Source organism: Momordica charantia (assembly GCF_013281855.1).
Source record: "Momordica charantia cultivar OHB3-1 chromosome 4 unlocalized genomic scaffold, Mcharantia_2.0 BLBB01000004.1, whole genome shotgun sequence".
Lineage (NCBI taxonomy): Eukaryota > Viridiplantae > Streptophyta > Magnoliopsida > Cucurbitales > Cucurbitaceae > Momordica > Momordica charantia.
Genome location: NW_028275162.1, coordinates 5,947,748 through 5,968,497, shown reverse-complemented (window position 1 = coordinate 5,968,497; position 20,750 = coordinate 5,947,748). Strand labels below are relative to the sequence as shown.

General features: G+C 30.1%; 1 protein-coding gene across 1 annotated transcript; it reads right to left on the bottom strand.

Annotated features, from left to right (window-relative positions):
* Nucleotides 1-5,079: 5,079 nt before the first annotated feature.
* On the bottom strand, nucleotides 5,080-5,511 carry LOC111025083 (E3 ubiquitin-protein ligase RING1-like). Its single transcript, XM_022302942.1, has one exon. It carries the CDS (start codon nucleotides 5,509-5,511, stop codon nucleotides 5,080-5,082), a length of 432 nt encoding a protein of 143 aa, XP_022158634.1.
* Nucleotides 5,512-20,750: the final 15,239 nt, after the last annotated feature.

Below are 20,750 nucleotides of genomic sequence, written 5' to 3'. Positions count from 1 at the left end.
CCTAGCTAACCCAATACAATTAGCTCTAAAACAGTCTGTAACCAAATAATTGTACAAGCGGTTAACTTTAACTACAGTAATTAATAGTTAACCTCAGTAAGAATATAACACCAAAAGATAAATTCCCTTTCCCGACGAGATTGGAGCTCTATCCTAACGCTTTCATAAAACATCGGGAAATGATGTCTATCAAATGACGTTTTATTACGATATTAATTAAGGGATTGTTTGATAACATTTCGTTTTTAGTTTTCTATTTTTAAAAATTGTTCTTGTTTTTTTTTTTTTTTATGTACTATTTCATTGGTTGGTTTTCACCCCTCTTAAAAGAGGTATTTGAATTCGTGGTGAATTTCAAATTTAAAACCAAATTTTTTAAATTTACTTTTATCTTCGCCTAGTTTTAGTGGATTTTAAAATGTGATATTTTATTTAAATGACATGAAAAGTAGGAGATCAAGATGTGTATAGTAGGAAACAAATCCATAACATAATACATGCTCTATTTAAAAAACAACACGTTTTATATTTTTTTATAAATCTATTGATGAGAATTTGTTGAATTGGTAGGCATTTGAAATCTACAAGTGGGACAATAATGACTGTTGTTAAGCCACTTCTTAATGCATCTTCCATGAAACACATGCAAGCAAGGCATCTGCAGTAATGACATTCCACTATCCATATCTTGGTTGGTGATCTCCTCCAAGCAAATGACACAAGTAGTTGTTGATTCCGGTGCAATCTCCTCAAACGTTACGGTCTTTAACATCTTCTCAATACCAACTTCGCTTGCTGGAATCATAGCATAATAATCATCATCATCATAGTGAATGACTGAGTTCCACAAATGCAGGGTAACTTCAAGGGGAAAAACTCTCCCAAATGCACTGGAATTGGAATTATCATTATGATCATGAGTTGCTGCTGCAGCTGCTTCTCGTTTGACATGGATCCAATGATTTATTATTTGGTGTGTCATGGCTTGTATGTTAATGGAGTCTTCATATTCTTTGAATTGCAATGATAGGAAGCGTTGTAGAGTCTTGTTGCGAATGCCACGGTTGAAGATGCACTCTGGAAGTTGGTAATCAGCGAAGCAAAACGTAGGGGTTTGGCGATGGCTCACCAATGTTGGAGCATGTTCCCCTAAGACTTGGAAATGATCGTATTGGGCCTGTACATGGAGTTTCAGCCTGATTTTTTCCACCATTGATATTGATATTAATTCAAGATCAGGATCGATGCCATTTTTGACTTTGATTGACATGCCCACTGTAGAATCTCCAAGAAGATCACGGAGATGCTCCATTAATTATATTTTGTTCACACAAGATTCAACAACCAACTAAATATTTGATTCAGAGTGAAGATGAGATGAGAGTTTTGAATGATGAAAATTATGAGACATCAAGACATTTATATATAGGAGGCAGCAGCTTATTCCCATTTCCTTAATGTTGTGGGAAACTCAATTCTATTGGATTTCAGTTTCGGTTTCCTACTTCATTTTCAAATTCCTTTATCCTTTATCTCTAATCTCTATTCATTTTTAATTTCTTAATCTTTTCAAATTTTGAAAACTTTTTTTTTTAATTTTTAATTCGGTCATCCAGGAGATAAAAGACCCGTAAAATTATTGATTGAATACTTAATATTTTCAAATTTCAAAAGCTTTAAATTTCTAATATCTAATTTATCTTCTCTCCAGGACCATGGGTCATCTACGGCAATTTTTGAAATTTATATTATACAATTATTATTATTAAATATTTAAGTGTAAAATTTAGTAATATTTTTTGTATAAATAATAATGCTTCCTCTAATAAAAAATTATATTAATCTTTTTTTAATTAGTTGATAATTAAAATACTATTTTAAAAATTATTATTATTATTATTATTATTATTATCTTAAGTCAAATTTTTTGGAATTGGAACTAAATTGTTACTTTAGTAAAAGTGCAGGGACGAAATGTATTATTTTAACTTAATTTCTTTAAAAAAACAAAAATTGAAAAATAAGGAAACGATTGATTAAATTTGAACTAATAAATTAATTCAAATTATTGTTTATAAATATCTATATCTATACTATATTAAAATGCTAGGATGTTTAAAAAATATTTTTGGACTATAATGTCCATTTGATAATTACAAATAAATAAACTCAAATTAAGTTTGAAAAAAATATAAAATTAGTTTTTTAATTGCACACATATATGCAATTTGGGTTATACTCGTGCAATGATTGCTTTGTTTTAATACGAAAATATAATTTTAATTTTTTGTAACTGATACCAATTAATTATATTTACAATTAAATACATAAAAATGTCTCTTTTCTTTTTGTGTTTTTTAACCAACCACTTAATTATCTTTACAATTAAACACATAAACCCTTACCAATTTATTTATTATTATCTTTATTATTATACTAAAACCGCTAACTATTAAAATTCCACATAAAATATATAAATACAAAACATATCATCAAACTCTCCAAATATAATTTTGTCGTAGAAGGTGAGAGAAGTTGCAAACAAAATTGCCGACAACAGAGAGGCCGATCCCGAAAAAGAATAATGCAATTGATGAATAATAAGGAAAAAATGGATAACATAGTTCGAAGTGCGGTTAAGGTGAGTCTCTCTCTTTATCAATTTGTTCGACTTTACGCATCTTTATCTACTAGAAATTACGTACCCTCCCCTTGTAACAAATTCTCTTCATTTCATTGATTCTATGCTTTTTACCAAATTTGTTTTAAATTCTTTTTCTATTGAAAAAACAAGAATGACGTAGGATTGATACAAAAGATGACGATAAATATGAGTGCGGTGGCAACTACGATGAACATTAGTAGACGGTAATAGCGAGCACCAGTGGGTTGTAATGAGCATCAATTGGTAGTTGTGGCAATTATCGGTATGGCGGCGACGAGCAATGGGATGGTGAATGACAGCGATGGAAGAAGACTACAGATTGAGGGGAGACAATAGATATTCCACACAGAGAAATGAAAGGTGAAGTGAAATATGAACGAAAACTATGGCTCATTATGATTATGTAAACATTGCTTTTGATTACAAAATTATCATTAAATTTTATTTATTTAATAAAAATGATTTTTATTTGTTGATAAATTAAAAAAAATGCTATTAAATGTGAATGTCTATTTTACCATCAAACCTATATATAATTGAATCCAAACTAGAAAAAGATCACATAAATATAAATTACAAGCATCAATTTTAGTAATTTCAAAATCTATTTCACAAAATTTATTTATAAAATATATGATCCTAAATTCATAAACGTATAAAAAAGTATGGATAGGAAAAGTTGAGCTTTTTAAAAAAACTTAAGATTTTATTTTTTATCATAATCAATTATAGAATTATAAATGAACTTGAATTTTAAAAGTTCAATTAACTCTTTCATTCTCCACTGTTATAGAAAGAGCGAGTATTCACCCCTGTTCCACCAACGATTTGAACTCTAATTTATTTTCTTCACATTTAATTCTCTCGCATGGAATTTACTTTTTAAGTATTTGTAATCTAAAATACAACTCAAGATGTGATATTGAGGGGCATGAGATAGATTAGTCCATCTATATTTTATATTATATGTTTGAGATCTTAGAATTGGATTCGGAGTTAAGTGTTTGCTTTAAAATAAATAAATATATTCTGAGAAAGTTTGTATAGATACATCTTAATTTTCTTATGTGTTCATTATTGATTTTTTTTCAATTAGCGATATTCCTTTTTCGTCCTTTTATTTTTTTATGTTACTATTAAATTAAAAATATTTCGTGCAATTGCACGTGGTTACATACTAGTATAGATAAAATGATCGATTGGCAATGTATAAAGAGAATGTTTGATTGAACTAATAATTAATTCAAATTATCCATATCTATTACAAATCATTATATTCTTTAAAATAAATTTTCAAAATCTATTTAAATATAATTTTATTCTAAGACTCAGTAAAGACTCAGAATGACTACTGTTTATAGTTTCTAATATATATTTCTAAAATATTAATTATTTATTATGTCAAAAAACACTTTTGGCGTTGTACTTTCAGTGAAGTAACGATTTAGTCATGATCTTTAGTTTGTAATTAACCATTTAGTCTCTGTACTTTCAAATTTGTATTAAATTGGTCTTCAAACTATAAAATTTTAAACTTTCCTTATTTATTGCCATGGGAATTGGAATCATGTATTTAGTAAGGGTGATCTTTTTTTTTTTTTTTTACTTTTAAATATTTATGCATACCAAAACTAGCATAACTTAACACTAATTGACATATATTTTCGATGGAAGGTTAATTAAAACAATATATAAATGGAGAAAATTAAATACTTTCTTTATTTATTGCTTCGGAAATTCGAATCATATATTTTGTAAAGGTGATTTTATTTTAACTTTTAGATATTTGGACAAGCCAAAGTAAGTATAGCTCAGCGATAATTGACATATATCACCAACTAAGAGATTGTGAGTTCGATCCAACCATATGAATTTGTGTTATACTGCTTCGAGAGAGGGCGATACCGAAAGAATTTAGTGATTCACCTAACACTTCAAAGTGTTACGGTTGTGCTTCTTTAAAGGGAAGCAAGCACGCCAAGCTAAGAACAAAACACAATACCCGTCCACTTTTTCATCGACTTTTGGAAAAAAAAAAGAAGATTTCAGCTAACTTCGAATTGAACTTTTTGTTTTAATCTAAACCTAGTAGACCCATTTCAAATTTTCATCTACCTCTTTTAAGTTTCTAGGAATTTTTGGCACAAACATGTAACTAGTTCGGACTTGTTTATTAAATCGTTGAATTGCGACGGAGACTAACAACTTAAAAATTTGGATGGGTAAAAAAATTAACAAAGAAGAAAATAATAAGAATCTAATTTATATGGTTTCTTGAACAAAAGCATGGAAAAGCAACTACACAAAAGAACCACACAGGGAGAGAGAATTAACGGTTCAAGTCCTAAATACAATTTAAAATTCTCTGTAGCTCATATACATGTATGTAACTGTGTAGAATGTTGAGCATTTGTTCAATTTGTAGGCATTTCACATCTACAAGTGGGACAATAGTGACTGTTGTTAAGCCATTTGAGGATGCATATATGATGAAACACATGCAAACAAGGGATATGCACCAATAACATTCCATTGTCGATATCTTGGTTGGGCATCGTGGTGATCTCCTCCAAGCAAATCACACAAGTAGTTGCTGATTCCAGTACAATCTCCTCAAACTTTACGGTCTTTAACATCTTCTCAATAGCAACTTCACTTGCTGGAACCATAGCATAATCATCATCATCATCTTCAATGACCGAATTCCACAAATGAAAGGTAACTTCAAGAGAAAAAACTCTCCCAAACGCAATGGAATTGGAATTGTTGTTATGATCGCGAGTTGCAGATGCTGCAGCTGCTTCTCGTTTGACATGGAGCCAGTGGTTTATTATTTGGTGTGTCATGGCTGATATGTTAATGCAATCTTCATATTCTTTGAACTGTCATGATAGGAAACGCTGCAGAGTGTTGTCGCAAATACCACGGTTGAAGATGTGCATCGGTGTTAAGAAAGCCTTGAGAGTTGAATTTTGTATTAGCCGATTTACCATAGATATGTAAAAATTTTGTATCTTTTGGTTCTGTATAAGATTATCAAACTCCAACGACCTGACGAAGGTGTGGAAGAAATCAGCCTCAACTTAACCTTTCAAATCAAACAAAGTTGCTTCATACAACAAGATGACTTCACAATGCTTCTACAGCAACAACAAAGCGGCAAAATACCGCTGTCGAGTCACCGACTCGATGCTAATATCTTCAACCACGGGGACGAGACGTTGAGCCAGCAGCTCTCTAGGGATTGGGCGAGATTATATGGAGGGTCCATTGAGATCAACTCAAAAGATGCTGGTGACGAGATAATAAGGCAATGGGTGCAATAAGGGAAAAAGAATGAGAATCGTTGCCTTTTTGGGAAGGTTTTTTGTACGAGAGTTAATTTGATGTATTGGAAAATCAGCACATCCATGGTGGCTGCGAGTGATAAAGCTATCGAGGAGACGTTGAAGAGAGTGGAAATTTTCAAAACTACGATACACTAAAATTATTTTAGCAAAGAACACCATTCTAAAAACCTAGTAAAGTTTCGGAAAAAAAAAAGAGATTTTTTGTTTTACTAAACAAAGAAAGTGTTTAAATGTAGATCTCATCCCTACAATATATCGATTGAAAAATAAAAACAAACTCTAAAAAAAAACAATAGAGAATTCAGTTTGTGGGCATTTGAAATGTACAAGTAGGGCAATAATGGCTCATCTTCAACCACTTTTATATGCATTCTAGCATGCAAACAAGGCATCTCCAATAACACCTCCAACCAAATCACACAGCTTCCATCACCAAATTCCACTCTCTTCAACATCTCCTCCATAGCTTTTATCACTCGCAGCAACCATGGATGTGCTCTCATACAACCTATCGTTGACATCGTGGTCCGGCTCAAATTTTATTATTTTATTTATTTATATTATTAACATTAATATTAATATTTTATATTATAAAATTTTATTTGTTTTCATTAAAAATAACATATTTTACCTTATTATTTTTAAGGTAAGGTTTTAATTAAATTTAAAAATAGATTTTGTTTTAAAAGAATTTGATTTATTATTAAAATAAATAAATAAATAAGATTTGATTTTAAGTAAATAAAAAGGTTTGTTTAAATTTTTTTTTAAAAAAGTTTTTTTAATAAAACTGATTCTGTTTTACTCGTCAAAACTACTCTCTATAACGTGGCCTTTTCTCCGTTATCTTCCTCCTTTTTTTTCTCTCTTCAATTTTGACCCTCCCCATTGTTACCGTTACATTTTTGCTTATTTAAGGAGGGGAAAGGGAACTGACAGAACACAACGTGAGAGCAGGGCAGCACAAATCTCATAGAAATTGGCTTTAAAAATTCAAATTTCCTTGCGCATCACACAAGTTTGAGAATTTGAGCGTCAAATCTGACTTTACTTCACTCTCATTGTCGAAATCTCCTCAAATTCCAGTTCATACATGGTAAGTTCAATCATCTCACCCTATTTCGATTACATCAGTCAACTATGAAAGTTTTTTTTTTCCTTTCTTTTCTCTTGTCCCAAGTGGATGATAAACGGGGATGGGGGAAAGCATGAATCCCTGATTTTGGCTAGAAAAGTTTTATAGTGGGACGAATTATTGAGTTTTCACCCCGTTTAACAGAGAAATAGAGATTCTCCATGATGGTCTAATGACAGTCTCAATTCACGTCCTCTCTGTCTCTTTCCATTTCCTCTTGCATTTTTTTTAATCGGTTTCTCCCTTTATTTTTAAATAAAAAAATATTGATTCTTTTTTTTTAAAATAAATTTTGTTTTAAAGTTAATAAATCTAAAATCATACGTATGTAAAGTTTGTTTTTGGAAGATTTGTTATTTAAGATTTGAAAATTTTGAATAAGATATTTTAAATAAGTTTGTTTAAATAAGATTTTTTATTTTTATTTTTATTTTTTTTTTGTATAAAACAGTTTTATAGGAATACAAAATAAAAAGTTTTCTTTTTATTTAAATTTTCGTTTATACTTTTGTTTTCTTTTTTTTAAAATAAAATTAAAAAATACATAGGTTTGTATTTTAAAAAAGAGCATAATGTGTCAATATCACATTGTCAATGCACTAGGGTATTGACATACATGACACAAGTTCAAGTCTTTGATGTCTTTGCACACTGGCAAGAGCTTTGGGTATTAACAACCATATTAAAAGTTCAAGTCTTTATGTGTGCCTTGATATTCTCGAGGTGTCAAAATTTTTCTAATGGCTTTCGTGCCACTCATATCTATTAATTCATATCTTATAATAAAATGTGAATTACTAAGACATTTAAAATAAAAAAAGTATTTTTTTTGGACCAAATAACATATTCTAAGGCAAACTTGACTTGGCAGGCATGAACGTCGAAAGTGGCGAGGAGTCACTCGCCAACGTAGAGTGCACGTTTGAACTCCGATTGACACGAAACTTGGCGTGCTTACATATCTCACTAATATGCATCTAACTTTAAAGCCGCTCGTCCAAACTCTTGACAGAACCCCAACTTCTAGGGTCGTGGCCCGGGGCCCCAACTGGCCCCCGTTGAGCTTGTCACCGACACCACTGACGTCGCCTTCGCTTTGCATTCTGCATATGCCTTCTCTAGGCATTCTTGAGCACATCCATATGGTGTGATAGGTGATGCACCATCCTCCTTGGTATGGGATAATTTTTGACAAAATGTGGTACCGTTTTCAAACGGGTGTCTCAGTCGACTCCCGAACCAATGATCTGTTTTTGCAGAGCTTGTTTTTATTTTTAGGTGACCAATCACACCTCGTAGATGATTGGTGGCGACCCCAAACCCTTATCTCGAAAGAGACCCTTCAAGGAACACTCCGCGTCGCGATGACGTTGCGACACGTATTGATTTCCCAATACAACAAGTTAACCCTCATACAAAAAACCTTTGCAGACAAGCAACGATTCTCATTATTTTCCCTTATTTGCACCCATTGCCTTATTATCTCATCACCCACATCTTTTGAGTTGATCTCAATGGACCCTCCGTATAATCTCGCCTAATTACTTGAGAGCTGTTGGCTCAATGTCTCGTCGTCATGGTTGAAGATATTAGCATCGAGTCGATGACTCGACAACGGTATTTTGCCGCTTTGTTGTTGGTGTAGTTGTATTGTGAAGCCGTCTTGTTGTAAGAAGCAACTTTGTTTGATTTGAAAGGTTAAGTTGAGGCTGATTCCTTCCACACCTAATGACGGGGTTAGAGAATCATCATATTGTTGGAGTTGGAGTGATTGAGTATCAAATTCAATAACCATGTAGGTGGAGGAATGTTGAGGAAATAGATCATCCATGAGAAGGTGGTTGATTGAAGTTTATGGTATTATTTGACGAGGGATACGAGTAATTTGGGATATGGTGGAAGGTTAATTAAAACAATATACAAATCATATATTTAGTAAAGGTGGTTTTCTTTTTTAACTTTTAAATATTTGGGCATACCAAAACAAATTTAACTTAGCGTTAATTGACATATCTTCGATGGAAGGTTAATTAAAATAATATATAAAAGTAGAAAATTAAAACTTTCGTTTCTATTAGAAAGAATTACTTAATAGATCCTTTCTAATATATGTTAAGGATAAAAAAAATCAAATATGGAATAAATTTAGAATTTGGTCCGTTCTTAATTTTTATTTTGAAATATCTAAAATCCTATCGCCATGTTTCGTGAAATCCCTATTTTTATTTTAAAATCCCCGAATCCCTGTTTTAGGATTCAAATTACATGAGTTTAACTTTTTAACAATTGATTGACGCATTATAGATGATACATTAGAAAAGTTACTTTACATGATTTCTAATAAATTTTAAATAAGGACAAAAAAAAAATCAAATATGGAATAAATATAGAATTTGGCCGGTTTCTTAATTTTTGTTTGAAATAGTGCAGCCATGTTTGGTGACATCGTAATTTTTTGTTTTGAAATCCCTAATTTGAAAACCTCAAATCATGTTAGGTAGTTTATTAGAATTTGGATATATGGCACAATACTTCACGGTATATATTATAAAATAACGTAATATTTGAGTATATACCACCAAAAGTTGTATCTTATGTAACCTAAATATTTGAGTATATACCACTAAAAGCTATATATTATATGTATATAATATAAAGAAATTAGTTTTTGGTTTTTTTTTAATTAAACTTAGAAAAATTATTTTCACTTATGTGTTAGCTTTCTTTTGTTATATAATTTTTATAAACATTTTCAAAATCTAGACCAAATTTTGAAGAAAAAAAAGTGGTTTAAAAAATTTGTTTTTTTTTTTGAAATTTGGCTATTAATTTAAACATGTTTTCAAGAGAGTTGAAAGTTTTTTTTTATACAATAATAAGAGGGGGGAGATTTAAACTCACGACCTTTTAACTAGAGATATGTGCTTTGATTAGTTGAGATATGTCAAATAATTTGAAGCTTCAAAGCTCATACGATTCTAAATTGTGAATGATATTGAAAAAAATCTTCAACCTTGCAACTTACTGAAGTTTTTGAGTTTCTTCCGGTAGAGAAATAGATGATCCATAGAGTTGCTATTTTGATTGTAGAGAGTGCATTGACTTGAATTTAAGGACATGGGGAAGTCTAACTTGGAGCCTATCACGTGTATTAATTCCCCTGTGCAGCACACACTGTAAAAAATATTTATGTTTTTTAAGGGCAAGGTTGGCCCAAATTTTGACGGCTGAAACAATCATGTGTTTGCACTATGGTCGGAAAAGCAAAACCTTCATTATTTGACGTGAAAATACCATTTTTAGTTTTAGGTTTAAAAAATTAGAAAATTGAAAATATATATTAGAGAGAAAAAATTATAAGTAAAGTAGAGATGACAGTAGCATGGGACAAGATTGAGGATGTCCTTTCCCATTCTCGTGCTCGTAAAAAATTTTTAATCTTTCGTCTCCACCTCGTTCTTCGGTTCGAGAATCGAGATCCATGTTAAAGAATACTTATTTGGCGATGGAGATATTCAAGAGAAAACTTACTAGTTTTATAATTAATTTTAATTATTTTTAAAATTTAAAATAAAAAAGTGTAATAAATATGTATTAGTTATTTTTAGAATTATTATTTATATTATAAATAATTAGTTTTAAAAAATATTTAATATTTTATTTATAATTTAATTTAGTAAATATGTCAATAAAATACATATTAATTATTTAAAAAAATACAATCGGAGACTAGATCGAGACATACATTTCCTATATTTGGAGCACGGATCCAACCTTGCGGGAATTTCTGTCATCCCTAAAGTAGAGACACAAAACTACAAGTTTAGAGAGATGCAAATAGACTTTTGAAACAAAAAATTTAGAGAAACAAAGAAAAAGATTTAGAAAAAAATTAGTGAAAGAAAAGTTAAAGATAAAAAGGAGAAATATTTTTTTTTTAAGAATAAAGAGTAAAGTTGAGAGGAAAAGATACATTAAAGACAAATAAAGAAATTAGAAAGAAAAAGAGAAATTATAGTGAGTAAAAATTTAGAGATAAAAGCAAGATTCGAGATAATTATAGTGAAAGAAAATTGAACCAGAATAAACGATATAATTTTTAGAGAAAAAATAGATTAGAAAGATAATTAAAAATTATAAAAGACAAATTTTAGAGAGAGAAAAGTTCAGAAAAATATTAAAATTTTTAGGGAGAGAAAATTTAAAATTTTTAGAAGGAGAAATAAGAGTGATCCGTTTGAAAAAGAAAAAAAATACATAGAGATGAAAATTTTGGAGAGGGAAAGATAATGATAAATATTTAAAATATTAAAATTTTAAGAGAGAGAAAAATAAATATTTTAGTGGGATATTTAAAAGAAAAAAAATTTAGAGTGATAAAGAAATTTGTTAGAGATAAATATGTCAAATAAAATAATTAAGTATGAGGAGAAAATAAAATAATTAAGTATGAGGAGAAAAATTTTCCTTCGTTTTTTAAATTTAAATGGAATTTTCAAATGGTTTTTGAAAACAAAAAATTGAATGGGTTTTCAAAAACTAAGAACAAAAACAAAATTAATTGGTTTTTAAATGGGCCGTAATTTTTTTTATTAGAATGAGCATCATTGATATAAAATATATTACTAAATTAAATTCTTATGATATTTAATAATAGTGATTCTATAATGTAAATTTCAGAAATTACCGTACATGAACCATTTACAGCAAAAAAAAATTGAAATTTAAAAAAAAGATTAGGATAAAGATGAACCGATTAGAGATAAGATAAAAGAATTTTGAAAATGAAGTAGGACATGGAAACTGAAAGCCAATAGAATTTAGTTTCCCAAAACAATAGGGAAATGGGAATAAGCTCCTCCCTCCTAACCCTTATATATAAATCTCTCTAATGTCTCCTCATTTTCATCACTGAAAACTCTGAATCGAAGTATTTTGTGTTAAAAATATAATTAATGGAGCATCTACGTGATCTTCTTGGAGATTCCACGATGGAAATATCAATCAAGGTTAAAGCTGGCTCCTCCTCCTCCTCTCAGTTGCAACTTCAAGCTCCTTCTGATCTTGAATCGTCAATATCGGTAGTGAAAGAGATCAGGGTGGAACTCCAAGTCGAAGCCGAATGTCATCACTTCCAAGTGGTCTCCACTACTCCAACTTTGGTTAGCCATCACCATTCCCCTACATTCTTCATAGCAGCTTACCAACTTCCTGTGCACATCTTCAACCGTGGCATTTGCGACAACACTCTGCAGCGTTTCCTATCATGGCAGTTCAAAGAATATGAAGATTGCATTAACATACCAGCCATGACACACCAAATAATAAACCACTGGCTCCATGTCAAACGAGAAGCAGCTGCAACAGCTACAACTCGTGATTGTAACGACAATTCCAATTCCATTGCATTTGGGAGAGTTTTTCCTCTTGAAGTTACCTTGCATTTGTGGAATTCAGTCATTGAAGATGATGATGATGATGATTATGTTATGGTTCCAGCAAGCGAAGTTGGTATTGAGAAGATGTTAAAGACCGTAAAGTTTGAGGAGATTGTACTGAAATCAGCAACTACTTGTGTGATTTGTTTGGAGGAAATCACCACGATGCCCAACCAAGATATCGATAGTGGAATGTTATTGGTGCAGATGCCTTGCTTGCATGTGTTTCATCAAAAATGCATCATCAAGTGGCTTAACAACAGTCATTATTGTCCCACTTGTAGATTTAAAATGCCTACAAATTGAACAAATGCTCAACATGTGGCTCAACATTCTACATAGTTACATGCATGTATATGAGCTACACAGAATTTTAAATTGTATTTAGGACTTGAACTGTTAATTTTCTCTCACTGTGTGGTTCTTGTGTGTAGTTGCTTTTCCATGCTTTTGATAAAGAAACCATATAGATTAGAGTCTTATTCTTTTCTTTTTTGTTAATTTCTTTACCCATCCAAATTTTTAAGTTGTTAGTCTCTTGTCGCAATTCAACAATTTAATGACCGAACTAATTACATGCTTGTTCCAAAAATTCGTAGAAACTTAAAAAGGTAGATGAAAATTTGAAATGGGTCTACTAGCTCTACATTAAAACAAAAAGTTCAATTCAACGCAAATTCATATTGTTCGCTTTAAAGAAAACCCTCACAACTCTATTTTTAGTTTCGTTCAAAATGCCTTGTACCAATACAGATAATTATTTTTGATAAATTTTAAGAGAAGAAAAAATAGAGGTAAAATAAACAATACAATTTTATTAATTCAAATCCTCAAATTGAATACAACCCTACTCATCTATTATAATAAGATAAAATCTAAATAAAAAATTTAGATAACTAAATCAAGAAATTGGAAATCTAAATCATATCCTAAATTATATGCAAATTGTAATTGGATAAACCAATACTAAAATAATTCAAATCATATCATGTTCTCGTCTATATATATACCATGTATCATCTTCTTTTCCTTAATCGATGTGGGGCTCGGTTTTGGACTCCTTACAACCCAACACTCTTTTTTCTTTACTTTTATTTGTTAAATTAAAATGGAGCTTATATAAGAAAATTATGATTTTTAATATAACCATAATATTACAAACACGAGTATGTAATAAACAACTTAACAAACTTCAGGTTAAGAAACTTACTCCCTTGATTAATTTACTCCTCATATTAAACAACATCAGGCTAAGAAACTCCAAACTTAATAACTTGTTGCCCCTTTTTCTCTCTCTATATATTATATACCCTAAATGAAAATTAAATTATTAGGAAAGTATAAATCAAAATCTGATAATAAATGTGATAAGATAATTATAAATAGGGATATTTTGGTAACAAAAAATTATCCTTTGCTAACCTTAGCTTGTTGCATGCTCAAGGACCATGGTCGAAGGTTTCTTTAACTATCATTCACAATTTCAACATGTGGGGTGAAGAATCGAACTCACAACCTATTGATTGGAGATATATATCAATTAGCACTGAACTATGCTTAGTTCGACTCGTGCAAATATTTAAATGTTACAAAATAAAATCACCTTTTACTAAATATATGATTTCAATTCCCATAGCAATAAATAAGGAAAGTTTTAAATTTTCTCCTTTTATATATTGTTTTAATTAACCTTCCACCATATCCCAAATCACCCATATCCCTCCAAATAATACCCTAAACTTCAATCTGAAAATCTTCTCATGGATGATCTATTTCCTCGACATTCCTTGGCCTACATGGTTCTTGAATTTGATATTCAACCACCCCAACTCTAACAACATGACGATTCTCTAACCCCGCCACCATCGGGCATGGAAGAAATCAGCCTCAACTTAACCTTTCAAATCCAACAAAGTTGCTTCGTACAACAAGACGGCTACACAATGCTCCTACAGCAACAACAAAGCGGCGTGACTCGATGCTAATATCTTCAACCACGACGACGAGACTTCGATCTAGCAACTCTCTAGTGATTGGGCAAGATTACATGGAGGCTCCAATTGAGATCAACTCAAAAGACGTGGGCGATGAGATAATAAGGCAATGGGTGCAAATAAGGGAAAAGAATGAGAATTGTTGCTGGTTTGGGAAGGCTTTTTCCTTGTTTGCATGTTTTTTCATGGAGAATGCATACAAAAGTGGTTGAAGATCATGAGCCATTATTGCCCTGTAGATTTCAAATGCCAACAAACTGAATTCTCTATTGTTTGTTTTTTTAGAGTTCTTTTTTTTTCAATCTATATATTATAGGAATGAGATCTACTTTTAAAAACTTTCTTTCTTTAGTCTCAAATAATTTTTCCAATTTTTACTCAGTTTTGGAACTGTGTTCTTCCCTAAAATAATTTTAGTGTATTGTAGTTTTGAATAAATCGGTTGGAAGGTGAATGTTTAATCAATTTTAGTTTAATCCGATGAGAGAGGAGATCAAATAATTGTGAGTTTGAAAATTTAGCTAACATAAACGTAGCTGAGTGACCAAGGTAATTTCTACCTCAAATATTTAAACTTTGTAATAATCATATTTTTTTCGAATTTTTGACTTAGCTGTTAAAATAATTTTAGTCTATTCTACTTCAATTTAGTCCCTGAACTTTAGTATGTAATAATTTAGTTCCTAAAGTTTAAAATTTGTAACAATTTAGTCCTCGTCATGAAATTTTTTGTTAAAATCAAGTATCGATTTTTATCTTATAATAATTTAGTTTTTGTAATTTATAAACACATTTGGTCCTTCATTAATTTATCGATCTAAATGTATAAGAAATTTAACAAAAATTTTCATGATAGGGACTAATAATTAAATCATTACAAATTTAAAACTAGTATGACTAAATTGTTACAAATTTGAAAATACAGAGACTAAATCGTTACAGGCTAAAAGTTCAAGGCTAAATCGTTACTTCACTCAAAGTACAAGACCAAAAATATTTTTTAAGCTAATAAATAATTAATACTTTGGAAATATATATTAGAAACTATAAACAGTAGTCATTTTGAGTCTAGAATAACATTATATTTAAACATATTTTTGAAAAATTATTTTAAAGAATATAAAGATTTGTAATAGATATGGATAATTTGAATTAATTATTAGCTCAGTTGAACATTTTCTTTATATATTTTCAATCAATCGTTTTCTTTATATATTAATAAACAATAATTTGAATTAATTATTAGTTCAATCGTAATCAATCTTTTCCTTATTTTTCTGACTTTTGGATTACTTTTTTTGTTTAAATTGATTAGTTTTAAAAACACATTTAATCCCTATACTATTACTAAAATAACAATTTAGTTTTTCAACTTTAGTTTGTAACGATTTAGTAGTCCTTATACTTTTAAGTTGATAACAATTTAGTCTCAACCCCAATAAATTTGACTTAGGATAATATAATAATAATTTTTATTTTTAAAATAATATTTTATCAACTAATGAAAAAAAGATTAATATAATTTTTTTATTACAGGAAGCATGATTATTGATACAAAAAATATTACTAAATTTTATACTTGGGATATTTAATAATAATAATTGTAAAATATCAATTTCAGAAATTGCCGTACATGACGCATGGAGATAAGATAAATTAGAAATTTGAAAATGAAATTTTAAATTTGAAGTTTTTTAAATTTGAAAATATTGAGCATCCAATCAATAATTTTACAGGTTTTTATCTTGACCCAATTAAAAGAAAAATGTTTTTGAAATTTGAAAAGATTAAGTAGATATTAAAAATGAATAGAGATTAAGATAAGATGAAGGGATTTGAAAATGAAGTAGGAAACCGAAACCGAAATCCAATAGAATTGAGTTTCCCACAACATTAAGGAAATGGGAATAAGCTATTGCTTCTTTCATCATTCAAAACTTTGATCTCATCATCGCTTTAAATCAAAGTATTTAGTTGGTTGTTGAACCTTGTGTGAACAAAATATAATTAATGGAGCATCTTCGCGATCTTCTTGGAGATTCCACCGTGGACATGTCAATCAAAGTCAAAAGTGGCACTGATCCTAATCTTGAATCAATATCAATATCAATGGTGGAAAAAATCACGCTGAAACTCCAAGTCTAGGCCGAAAACGATCATTTCCAAGTTTCAGGCGAACATGTTCCAACATTGGTGAGCCATCGTCAAACCCCTATGTTTTGCTTCGTCGATTACCAACTTCCAGAGTGCATCATCAACCGTGGCATTGGCGACAAGACTCTGCAGCGCTTCCTATCATGGCAGTTCAAAGAATATGAAGACTCCATTAACATACAAGTTATGACACACCAAATAATAAACCACTGGCTCCATGTCAAACGAGAAGGAGTTGCAGCAACAACTCAGGATCATAATGATAATTCCAATTCCAATGCGTTTGGGAGAGTTTTTCCCCTTGAAGTTACCCTGCATTTGTGGAATTCAGTCATTCATTATGATTATGATTATGCTATGGTTCCAGCAAGCGAAGTTGGTATTGAGAAGATGTTAAAGACCGTAAAGTTTGAGGAGATTGTACTGGAATCAGCAACTACTTGTGTCATTTGCTTGGAGGAGATCACCACGATGCCCAACCAAGATATCGACAGTGGAATGTTATTACTGCAAATACCTTGCTTGCATGTGTTTCATGGAAGATGCATCAAGAAGTGGCTTAACAACAGTCATTATTGTCCCACTTGTAGATTTCAAATGCCTACCAATTCAACAAATTCTCATCAATAGATTTATAAAAAATATATAATGTGCTGTTTTTTAAATACGACATGTATTATGTTATGGATTTGTTTCCTACTATACACATCTTGATCTCATTCTTGTCAATTTCAAAATTAGTTGTTGTAAATATTAAATACTGTTATTGTGACCAAATTATAACCTTAGTTTTTAAAAGAGTAACAGAGAATCAATCAGACACTTTCTACTTTTTAAAATCCACTAATAATATATATAAGCACCTGATAAAATCTTATATAGTTTTTATAAACATTTTCAAAATGTATGCCAAAATTTGAAAATCAACAAAGTAGTTTTCAAAATTTTGTTTTTATTTTTGAAATTGGACTACAAATTCAAGTCTTTTAAGAGGTGAAAACTAAATTGTACGGAAAAAAACAAGAACATTAAGGAAATGGGAATAAGCTCATGCCTCCTATATATAAATGTCTTAATGTCTCATAATTTTCATCATTCAAAATTCTGATCTCATCTTCACTCTGAATCAAAGTATTTAGTTGGTTGTTGAATCTTGTGTGAATAAAATATAATTCATGGAGCATCTCCGCGATCTTCTTGGAGATTCTACAGTGTGCATGTCAATCAAAGTCAAAAGTGGCACCGATCCTGATCCTGAATTAATATTAATATCAATGGTGGAAAAAATCAAGTTGAAACTCATGTACAGGCCCAATACGATCATTTCCAAGTCTTAGGGGAACATGCTCCAACATTGGTGAGCCATCGACAAACCCCTACGTTTTGCTTCACTGATTACCAACGTCCAGAGTGCATCTTCAACCGTGGCACTGGCAACAAAACTCTACAGCGCTTCCTATCATGGCAGTTCAAAGAATATGAAGACTTCGTTAACATACAAGCCATGACACACCAAAATTGGAAGAGTAGGGGGAGAGAAAGAGAGAAATACGGAAGTGAGAGAAAGATATTAAGAGAAATTAAAGAGAAATATTTTATATTTTAAAAATATATATATTTTCTATTTTCTACTTTCATCTCTAAATTCATCATTTCAATTTCAATTTAATATTATTTTAATTTTTGTTATTTTTATATATTTTTTAATTTTTAATAACAAATAACAAATGTTGCACGACAATATCAAATAAAATTAAAATGATCCAGACGAAATACACTATCTACAAGTAGCATAGGACGAGATTGAAGATGTCCTTTCCCATTCTCGTACTCGTAAAAAATTTTAATCTTTCGTCTTCACTTCGTTCTTCGATCCGAGAATCAAGATCCATGTTAAAGAACACTTATTTGGCGATGGGATATTCGAGAGAAAACTTACCGGTTTTATAATTAATTTTAATTATTTTTAGAATTTAAAAATAAAAAAGTTTAATAAATATATATTAGTTATTTTAGAATTATAATTTACTAGTATAAATAATTAGTTTTAAAAAATATTTAATATATTATTCATAATTTAGTAAATATGTCAATAAAATATATATTAATTATTTAAAAAATACAATCGGTGACCGAGACTGGGTCAGAGACCTGTATTTCCTATTTTTGAAGCAGAGACTCAATCCTGCGGGAAATTTTATCATCCCTAGAGTAGAGATATGAAACTACAAGTTTAGAGAGATGAAAATAAACTTTTGAAAGAGAAAATTTAGAGAGACAGGGAAAAAAATTTAGAAAAAAATAGTGAAAAAAGTTAAAGATAAAAAAAGAAAACTTTTTTTTTTTTGAGAAAAAAGAGTAAAGGTGAGAGGAAAAGATACCTTAAAAACAAATAAAGAATTAGAAAGAAAAAGAAAAATTATAGTGAGCAAAAATTTAGAGATAAAAGCATAATTCGAGGTATAATTGTTAGAGAAAATAAATAAATCTAAAGAGAAATTAAAGTTATATTGCAAGAAAATTGAACGAGAAAAGAAGATATAATTTTTAGAGGAAAAATAAATTAGAAAGAGAAATAAAAATTATAAAAGACAAATCCCTGAGAGAAAAAAATTCAGAAGAATATTAAAATTTTTAGAGGGAGAAATAAGAGTGATCCGTTAGAAAAAAAAAGAAAAAAATAGATAGAGATGAAAATTTTTGGAGAGTAAAAAATAATGATAAATATTAAAATATTAAAATTTTAGATTGAGAAAAATAAATTTTTTAGAGATATGTATAAGAAAAAATTTTAGAATGAGAAAAAAATTTGTTAAAGATAAATATGTCAAATAAAATAATTAAGTATTAGAAGAAAAAATAAGGTTTTAAAATTTTTTTCCTTTTTACATGGAATTTTTAAATGGTTTTTTTTAAATAAAAAATTGAATGGGTTGTCAAAAACTAAGAAACAAAAACAAAATTAATTGGTTCTTAAACGTGCCATAATTTTTTTTATTGGAAGGCGCATTATTGATATAAAATATATTACTAAATTAAATTCTTCTGATATTTAATAATAAAAATTCTATAATGTAAATTTCAGAAATTCTCGTAGACGATCCATTTACAACCAAAAAAATTTGAAATTTAAAAAAGATTAGGATAAAGACGAACCGATTAGAGATAAGATAAAAGAAATTTGAAAATGAAGTAGGAAATGGAAACCGAAATCCAATAGAATTTTGTTTCCCAGGAGATGGGAATAAGCTCCTCCCTCCTAACTCTTATATATAAATTTCTTAATGTCTCCTCATTTTGATCATTTGAAAACTCTCAAGTGAAGTATTTTGTTGTTATTGAATTTTATGTGAAAAATATAATTAATGGAGCATCTATGTGATCTTCTTGGAGATTCCACAATCAAAGTTAAAGCTGACTCCTCTTCTCAATTGCAATTGCAAGCTCCTCTTGATCCTAAATCAATATCACTGGTGGAAGAAATCAGGTTGGAACTCCAAGTCCAAACCGAATGCCATCACTTCCAAGTGGTCTCCATTGCTCCAACTTTGGTTAGCCATCACCATTCCCCTACATTCTCCATAACATCTTACCAACTTCCTGTGCACATCTTCAATCCTGGCATTCACGACAACACTCTGCAGCGTTTCCTATCATGGTAGTTCAAAGAATATGAACATTGCATTAACATACAAGTCATGACACACCAAATAATAAACCACTGGTTCCATGTCAAACGAGAAGCAATTGCAACTCGTGATCATAACAAGACTCAAATTCCATTGCGTTTGGGAGAGTTTTTTCTCTTGAAGTTACCCTACACTTGTGGAATTCGGTCATTGAAGATGATGATGATTATGCTATGGTTCCAGCAAGCGAAGTTGCTATTGAGAAGATGTTAAAGACCGTAAAGTTTGAGGAGATTGTATTAGAATCAGCAACTACTTGTGTGATTTGCTTGGAGGAGATCACCACGATGCCCAACCAAGATATCGATAGTGGAATGTTATTGGT